The 9,522-nt window shown below is 46.8% G+C and overlaps 1 protein-coding gene across 1 annotated transcript; it reads right to left on the bottom strand.

Annotated features, from left to right (window-relative positions):
• Positions 1-7,635: 7,635 nt before the first annotated feature.
• On the bottom strand, positions 7,636-8,246 carry timm8b (translocase of inner mitochondrial membrane 8 homolog B (yeast)). The gene has a single exon (XM_041177499.1). The coding sequence runs from the start codon at positions 8,104-8,106 to the stop codon at positions 7,813-7,815; it is 294 nt and encodes a 97-aa protein (XP_041033433.1). The 5' UTR covers positions 8,107-8,246; the 3' UTR covers positions 7,636-7,812.
• Positions 8,247-9,522: the final 1,276 nt, after the last annotated feature.

Here is a 9,522-nt window from a genome sequence, read left to right as displayed (position 1 = left end):
TTTAAGGATATTATAATTATGAAATCAGGGACTTGCAGAGATCAAAACTCATTATTCCTGCAAAGTTGTTAACAAACCCATCTTCCCCACCCTCTTTCCGATCCCCCTTTTTCCAATATATAATTTTTTTTACAAATATATTTCTCTTTCCCCACCTATTTTTAAATTTATTTCGATCTATTGTTTTATCTCCACCTTTTAGCCCATTTCAATCCCTTCCCCCCACCCCATTAGCTTGTCCAGGCACCAGATAAACATCCCTTTTGAAACCATTAAGGAGGAAGGTCACATAACTCTAGTGACCATTTTGAAATCTCTATATTCAATTGGGAGCTGAGAAACAAGCAGTCTGCTGAATTAACACCAACCAAAAAGATCTCCAGCAGGACTCCCAGCTGACTCTGTCTCAGCTCCACAAGATCTGTTTGATTTTAAAAATGTCTGATCATTGCCTGCCAAACAGTCTAACCCCAAAATCAACGTGCTGTATTGTCAAAACAAAAACAGAATTACCTGGAAAAACACAGCAGGTCTGGCAGCATCGGCGGAGAAGAAAAGAGTTGACGTTTCGAGTCCTCATGACCCTTCGACAGAACTTGAGTTCGAGTCCAAGAAAGAGTTGAAATATAAGCTGGTTTAAGGTGTGAGGGGGTGCGGGGGGGGGGGGGGGGGGGGGGGGGTGCGGAGAGAGAGACAGAGTGGAGGGGGTTGGTGCGGTTGTAGGCAAAAGCAGTGATAGAAGCAGATCATCAAAAGATGTCACAAACAACAGGACAAAAGAACACATCGGTGTTAAAGTTGGTGATATTATCTAAACGAATGTGCTAATTAAGAATGGATGGTAGGGCACTCAAGGTATAGCTCTAGTGGGGGTGGGGAGAGCATAAAAGATTTGAAATATTTAAAAATAATGGAAATAGGTGGGAAAAGAAAAATCTATATAATTTATTGGAAAAAAACAAAAGGAAGGGGGAAACAGAAAGGGGGTGGGGATGGAGGGGGGAGCTCAAGACCTAAAGTTGTTGAATTCAATATTCAGTCTGGAAGGCTGTAAAGTGCCTAGTCGGAAGATGAGGTGCTGTTCCTCCAGTTTGCGTTGGGCTTCACTGGAACAATGCAGCAAGCCAAGGACAGACATGTGGGCAAGAGAGCAGGGTGGAGTGTTAAAATGGCAAGCAACAGGGAAGTTTGGGTCATTCTTGCGGACAGACCGCAGGTGTTCTGCAAAGCAGTCACCCAGTTTACGTTTGGTCTCTCCAATGTAGAGGAGACCACATTGGGAGCAACGAATGCAGTAGACTAAGTTGGGGGAAATGCAAGTGAAATGTTGCTTCACTTCAAAGGAGTGTTTGGGCCCTTGGACGGTGAGGAGAGAGGAAGTGAAGAGGCAGGTGTTGCATCTTTTGCGTGGGCATGGGGAGGTGCCATAGGTGGGGGTTGAGGAGTAGGGGGTGATGGAGGAGTGGACCAGGGTGTCCCGGAGGGAGCAATCCCTACTGAATGCCAATAGGGGGGGTGAAGGGAAGATGTGTTTGGTGGTGGCATCATGCTGGAGTTGGCAGAAATGGCGGAGGATGATCCTTTGAATGCGGAGGCTGGTGGGGTGATAAGTGAGGACAAGGGGGACCCTATCATGTTTCTGGGAGGGAGGAGAAGGCATGAGGGCGGATGCGCGGGAGATGGGCCGGACATGGTTGAGGGCCCTGTCAACGACCATGGGTGGAAAACCTCGGTTAAGAAAGGAGGACGACATGTCAGAGGAACTGTTTTTGAAGGTAGCATCATCAGAACAGATGCGACGGAGGCAAAGGAACTGAGAGAATGGGATGGAGTCCTTAGAGGAAGCGGGGTGTGAGGAGCTGTAGTCGAGGTAACTGTGGGTGTCGGTGGGTTTGTAATGGATATTGGTGGACAGTCTATCACCAGAGATTGAGACAGAGAGGTCAAGGAAGGGAAGGGAAGTGTCAGAGATGGACCACGTGAAAATGATGGAGGGGTGGAGATTGGAAGCAAAATTAATAAATTTTTCCAAGTCCCGACGAGAGCATGAAGCAGCACCAAAGTAATCATCGATGTACCGGAGAAAGAGTTGTGGAAGGGGGCCGGAGTAGGACTGGAACAAGGAATGTTCCACATACCCCATAAAGAGACAGGCATAGCTGGGGCCCATGCGGGTACCCATAGCCACACCTTTTATTTGGAGGAAGTGAGAGTTGAAGGAGAAACTGTTCAGTGTGAGAACAAGTTCAGCCAGACGGAGGAGAGTAGTGGTGGATGGGGATTGTTCGGGCCTCTGTTCGAGGAAAAAGCTAAGGGCCCTCAGACCATCCTGGTGGGGGATGGAGGTGTAGAGGGATTGGACGTCCATGGTGAAGAGGAAGCGGTTGGGGCCAGGGAACTGGAAATTGTTGATGTGAAGTAAGGTGTCAGAGGAATCATGGATGTAGGTGGGAAGGGACTGGACAAGGGGAGAGAGAAGGGAGTCAAGATAATGAGAAATGAGTTCTGCGGGGCAGGAGCAAGCTGAGATGATTGGTCTACCGGGGCAGTTCTGTTTGTGGATTTTGGGTAGGAGATAGAAGCGGGCCGTCCGAGGTTGGGCGACTATCAGGTTGGAAGCTGTGGGAGGAAGATCCCCAGAGGAGATGAGGTCAGTGACAGTCCTGGAAACAATGGCTTGATGTTCAGTGGTGGGGTCATGGTCCAGGGAGAAGTAGGAGGAAGTGTCTGCGAGTTGACGCTCAGCCTCCGTGATGTAGAGGTCAGTGCACCAGATGACAACAGCACCACCCTTGTCAGCGGGTTTGATGACAATATCAGGGTTGGACCTGAGAGAATGGAGTGCAGTAAGTTCAGAGAGAGAGAGATTAGAATGCGTGAGAGGACCAGAGAAATTGAGACAACTAATGTCGCGCCGACAGTTCTCAATGAAAAGATCAAGAGTAGGTAAGAATCCAGAGGGAGGGGTCCAGGTGGAGGGAGAATATTGGAGATGGGTAAAAGGATCCGTTGAACGGGGAGAGGACTCCTGCACAAAGAAGTGAGCCCGGAGACGAAGACGGCGGAAGAAGAGTTCAGCATCGTGCCGAGCCCGAAATTCATTGAGGTGAGGGCATAAGGGTATGAAACTAAGTCCTGCATTGTCATTCATTTCAAGGATTTTCATGCTGCTGTCTCCAACCAGGAACTCACCTGGACTGAACTTTGTTACAAAGAAAATCCCCTCTGATCTTTGCCTTTCTGGACTCTGGAAATCATTGCTGATTCTTTTGCCGTTGTTATCCATATGTTGTAAAACTCCCTCTTTTCTAATTCTCTTATTGTATGTTTTTTTGTGTGTGAGAGAGAGAGAAAGGTTGTAAACATTCCCCCCAACCCAACACAGATTTGATTGTGAAATAAACTAACCTTCTGAGTTAATTGTAAAGAGAGTTAACTGTATGTTACATTAAATTAGATCACACAAGCTGAGGGTGTGGGAAAACATGCCACAAACTACTTTAAAAATAATTCAAAAAACCCTCTGCTTATGGTCAGACGATGAGAAGAAATTCGGTTTGACTCTCTCCTGTCCATAACAGATTCTATAATGTTCCTAAACAGAGGTCAGCACTGTCACACAGACAGTGCAATTTCACAAGTCAAAAGGGACATTTGCAAACAGAGCATTGAGCCCTCATCTTCACTGCTTGCTTTCTGCTTTCCTCACCCTGGGATGACTTGCTGATATCACTATCTTCCCATCCCCAGGCTGATATCACTATCTGCCCATCCCCAGGCTGATATCACTATCTGCCCATCCCCAGGCTGATATCACTATCTTCCCATCCCCAGGCTGATATCACCATCTTCCCATCCCCAGGCTGATATCACTATCTTCCCATCCCCAGGCTGATATCACTATCTTCCCATCCCCAGGCTGATATCACTATCTTCCCATCTGCAGGCTGATATCACTATCTTCCCATCCCCCGGCTGCTCTGCTGTTGGTAGCAAGTAGACTAAGTGCAGCAGAAAGATTTGGGCAAACCCCAGCACTCAGTGCCATCCTGATCAGATCAGATTTGTTGATACAGGTTGTGGGAGGGTGGGGGTTGGGGGCTGTGAAGTTGAGACGTTTTCCTCCCAAAAGTAAATTTAACTAAGAGATATTCTCAATCTTTTTGGCAGGGGTTGCTGATGTAATGTTGAAGTCTTCCCTATTGTGACATTTTACATGGGGAGCCTTCAGTGGAAGCAGAGAGTGGAACTGGGAGTGTATTAGGGCTTCAGTGTGTGGAAGCAATTCAGTCCCCACTTTAAAGTCATTGACTTTACGCTTAATTATCTGTCTCCATTATAAACTTCAATGTCCAAATGAATAATGGAATGGGAATAAAGGAGGGTTGGAGAGATTGAGAAGCTGGGGCAAAGAGTGGAAAGAATAAAGGATTGAGAAGATAAAGGAAGAGGAGGGAGGAGAGGGAGAAAAGGAGCGGGGAATAAAGAGCAGGAGAGAAGGGGAAAGACAGGTGCCAGAGAATGTATAAACACAAGGTTATATGAAATAGGAGCAGTAGGCCATTCAGCCCCTCGAGCCTGCTCTGCCATTCAGTAAGACCATGGCTGATCTGGTTGTGGCTTTCATTTTCCTGCCCACATCTACAACACTTGTCAATCAAAAATCTGTCTAAGTGAGGCATGAATATATTCAATGACCCAGCCTCCACTGTTTACTAAGGAAGAAAATTCCAAAGATTAATGACCCTCAAAAGAAATTCCTCTTCACCTCCGTCTCAAATGGGAGACCCCTTATTTTGAAACTGTGCCCCCTTGTTCCAGATTACCCCATGAGGGGAACATTCTTTCTCTCCGCATCTACCCTGTCAAGCCCTCTGAGTCTTCGATGTTTCACTTCATTCTTCAGAACTCCACTGAGTACATGTCCAACCTGCTCGATCTTTCCTCATAAGACAACCCCTTCATCCCAGCGAAGTGAATCTTCTCTGAACTGCTTCCAATGCAAGTATAACCCTCCTTAAATAAGGAGACCAAAACTACAAAATATTCTAGGTGTGGTCTCACCAATGTCCTCAGTTGTGGCAAGACTTTTATACTCCATCCCTCTTGCAATAAAGGCCAATGCTGCATTTGCCTTCCTAATTACTTGCTGACTTTGAGATTCACACACCAGGACACCCAGATCCCTCTGTACGACAGCATTCCGCAATCTCTCTCCATTCAATATGCTGCTTTTCTATTCTTCCCACCAAAGTGGACAACCTCACATTTTCCCACATTATACTCCTTTTGCCAAATTTTTGCTCACTCACTTGACCCAGTTATGTCCCTTTGCAGACTCTGCCCTGTTCACAATTAGCTTTCCTATCCATCTCTGTATCGTCAGAAAATTTGAATGAGACATTAAAACGAGGCCTTGTCATCCCTCTGCTGGATATAAACAATCCCACAGCACTCTTACAAAGAAGAGCAGAGGAATTACCCCTGGTCAAACTTCTCTCTCAATCCACATCTTCCTTCTCCGGGAACCATGCCCTAGGAGGGCACTGGTGACCATAGACTTCCATTGGATAGGTCCATGATTATGCTTGGCAAAGGAACCTACCAAGGATGCTTCGACAGCACCTTCCAAACCCACAACCACTACCACCTAGAAGGACAAGGGCAGCAGATACATGGGGAACACCACCAATTGGATGTTCCCCTCCAAGTCACTCACCGTCCTGACTTGGAAATATAAGGCTGATAATCAACCTGTTTGGCCACACTATGAACACACATTCTGTGGGATTTGAACCTGCAGCTTCTGGCCCAGAGGTAGGGACACTACCCACTGTGCCACAAGCCCTCAATCAACATCATTAAACAGACTATCTGGTCATTATCACATTGCTGTTTGTGGGAGCTTGCTGTGCATAAAGTGGCTGCTAAATTTCCTACAACAGTGACTGTGCTTCAAAAAAACACTTCACTGGCTGTAAACTATGGGGGCAGCATGTTATCGGAAAGGCTGCGATAGATATGCAAGTCTTTCTTTTTCTCCCCTCAGTGTAGATGCTCAGGGAGCAATGCACAGGCAGAGGTGCCACCTTTCAGAGGTGGTGTTAAACCGAAACCCTGACAGGTGGATGTAAAAGATGCTGCGTCACCAAGAACTACACTTCAGATATACTTAAATCGCCAGGTGTGGACTAGAGAAAACTAGCATGGATCTGTTAAAGTCAAATTGTACTTAACTAACTTGACTGAGTTCTTGATGAGGTAACAGAGGCATTTGATAGTCTCACATGATAGACTCGTCAGCAAAGTTGAAGCCATGGAATAAGTGTCAACATGGGTAACAAAGTTAGCTGAGTGGTGGAGGATTGTTTTTCAGGTTGGAGAGAGGTTCCTCCAAGGGCACTATTAGAACCATTCAGGCTGGAGAGAGGTTCCTCCGAGGACACTATTAGGACCATTGCTTTTCTTTATCTAAATGTTAAAATTTGCAAACGGCACAAAAGTCAGAAGTATTGTTAAAAGCAAAAAAAACTGGGGATGCTGGAAATCTGAAATAAAACCAGAAAATGCTGTGAGAACTCATACCGCCTGGTAGCATCTGTAGAGAGAGAAAGATTAATGTTTCGAAAACACATGACTTTTCTTCAGTAATGTTAACTGTGAAGATAGGGACAGACTTCAAGAGGTTGGAGGTTAGTGGAATGGGTGGCAGGTGAAATTTCGTGTGCAGAGATGACGTGGCACATTTTCTGGGAATAGTGGGAAGAGGCAACACAAAGGGCACATTGAAAGTGGGAATAGTGGGAAGAGGCAACACAAAGGGCACATTGAAAGTGGGAATAGTGGGAAGAGGCAACACAAAGGGCACATTGAAAGTGGGAATAGTGGGAAGAGGCAACACAAAGGGCACATTGAAAGCACACACAGGAGCAGAGGGTCTGGGGAAAATGTGCATAAGTCATTGAGGGTGACCAGACAGATTGAGAAAGTGGTTAAAAGGCAGGATGCTGAGTGTTATAAATAAAGGCAGGGTACAAAAGCAAGGATGTTAGTGAACCTTTTATAAAACACTAGTTCGGCCTCAACTAGAGTATAGTGTTCAATTCTGGGCATTGCACTTAAGGAAAGATATGAAGACTTTATAGCCAGTGCAGAAAGATTTCTGAGAATGGTTTCAGGGATGAGGATAGATTTGGGAAGCTAGGTTGTTTTTCCTGACTGAAGGGTAAAGAGGGTGATTTGATAGAGGTGTCCAGAATCATGAAGGGTCTAGACTGAGTAGGTTCAGAGAAACTGCTTCCACTGGCAGAACAGTGAAGAATCGGGGACAACAATGTAAAGTGATTGGCAAAGGAGGAAACACTTTCCTTTAACGCAGCGAGTGTTTAGGATCTGGAATGCGCTGCCCAAGAGTGGCGGAAGCAGATACAGTCAAAGGATAAACACCAGAACAATCAGGAGCGGTTACAAAAGTTGATCAATCGGCCCATCATGTCCGTACTGGCCCCTCTGGCAGCGCAACTCACCTGGTCCCAATTCTACAGCCTTTTCCCTGTAGCCCTGCAAACTTTTTTTTTGTCTCTCTCTCTCTCCCTCCAGAAGATTATCCATTTCAGGAGAGCACACGAAGGGTCGTCATGTGGGAAAAAGGCTTTAATGAGTGTGCGTGAATTTACAGACAGTGATAGCGGAAGTTGCTGAGATGACCTTGGGACTTGCAGCGTGTCCACAGCGGATAATGTTACAGCCATGAAAACCCTCCGGCTCCGCAGCAGCGGCCAAGCCGGCAGTCACCGTAACCAAGATGTTGACTCAATGCCCTCCCTTCTGCACCATCTGGGCGAAGCGCTGACTAATGGCCAGGGCGGTGTCCACGAAGCGCTCCACGCAGCTGACCAGACAGGCCTCGGTCCGAGAGTCCAGCCGGGAGCCCGGCTTGTCCACGCACCTGTCCCAGCAAACCTCGGTGAAGCTGTGCACTTTCAGCTGGAACTGGGCTTTCTGCTGCTCCGCCGCCATTAGCCGCGACAGCTCCGCCTGCTCCGAGGCTCCGGCTCCGGCTCCGGCAGCCGCGCTGAAATCCATGGCAGGGCTGAACCGGTCCATCCCGATCCCGATCCAGCAGCAGGAAAAGGGCCGGCACTGCCTGACTAACAGGTCTAACCCCCCTTCCCCCTTTACAGTCACAGCGACACCATTTCACTATTCATTTCATCTACTGATTGTGAATCTTTAATTTTTCCGGGATTTACAATTTGGATAGCAAATTAGGTGCAGAAAGTAGCTCCTCACTCCTCTTTTCTTTGTTTGTGTCTTATTTGCATATTCAGAGTGGTCCACCAATCAGCTGGAGGTTTGTATCTGTCCATCACCCACAGGGCAAAGCTCTCTCTTCGGAGGATGTTGATTGGCTAATAATGAGAGGACACTCACAGCTGATGGGTTGATTGAGATTTCCCAGCTAACCTGATCTCTGCTCCAAAACCTCCAAACTCTGCCGGGGCCAAGTGGAAAGAGGGTCTCATTTTCTGCTCAACGTCTTGTTCATTTCAGCTTAACCACTGTAACCCGTTGTCCTTTGCATATAGATGACTGAGCACAAATGGAAAAGTAAAATACTGTGGATAAAAACAAAAAACTGCGGATGCTGCAAATCTAAAACAAAACCAAAAACAGAATTACCTGGAAAAACTCAGCAGGTCTGGCAGCATTGGCGGAGAAGAAAAGAGTTGATGTTTTGAGTCCTCATGACCCTTCAACAGAACTAAATGAATATAAGGAGAGGGGTGAAATATAAGCTGGTTTAAGGTGGCGGGGGGTGGGGGGGGTGGTAGGGAGAGAGAAGTGGTTGGGGGGTGGTTGTAGGGACAAGCAAGCAGTGATAGGAGCAGATAATCAAATGATGTCACAGACAAAAGAACACATCGGTGTTAAAGTTGGTGATATTATCTAAACGAATGTGCTAATTAAGAATGAATGGCAAGACAGGCAAGGTACAGATAGCTCTAGTGGGGGTGGGGTGAAATAAGACTAAAAGGGCATAAAAGGTATAGATAAATGATGGACAAACAATCCCTCTACACCTCCAACCCCCACCGGGATGGTCTGAGGACTCTCAGCTTCTTCCTCGAACAGAGGCCCCAACAATCCGCATCCACCACTACTCTCCTCCGTCTGGCTGAACTTGTTCTCACACTGAACAATTTCTCCTTCAACTCCTCTCACTTCCTCCAAATAAAAGGTGTGGCTATGGGTACCCGCATGGGCCCCAGCTATGCCTGTCTCTTTATGGGGTATGTGGAACATTCCTTGTTCCAGTCCTACTCCGGCCCCCTTCCACAACTCTTTCTCCGGTACATCGATGATTACTTCGGTGCTGCTTCATGCTCTCGTCTGGACCTGGAAAAATTTATTAATTTTGCTTCCAATCTCCACCCCTCCATCATTTTCACGTGGTCCATCTCTGACACTTCCCTTCACTTCCTTGACCTCTCTGTCTCAATCTCTGGTGATAGACTGTCC

This window comes from Carcharodon carcharias, chromosome 31, assembly GCF_017639515.1.
Source record: "Carcharodon carcharias isolate sCarCar2 chromosome 31, sCarCar2.pri, whole genome shotgun sequence".
Lineage (NCBI taxonomy): Eukaryota > Metazoa > Chordata > Chondrichthyes > Lamniformes > Lamnidae > Carcharodon > Carcharodon carcharias.
Note: the sequence above shows the minus strand (reverse complement) of the source record. Positions and strands in the feature narration are given on the sequence as shown.

What these genes read in the sequence shown, in the direction of transcription:
- timm8b (XM_041177499.1), bottom strand. Translation starts at nt 8,106, where the DNA reads ATGGACCGGTTCAGCCCTGCCATGGATTTCAGCGCGGCTGCCGGAGCC.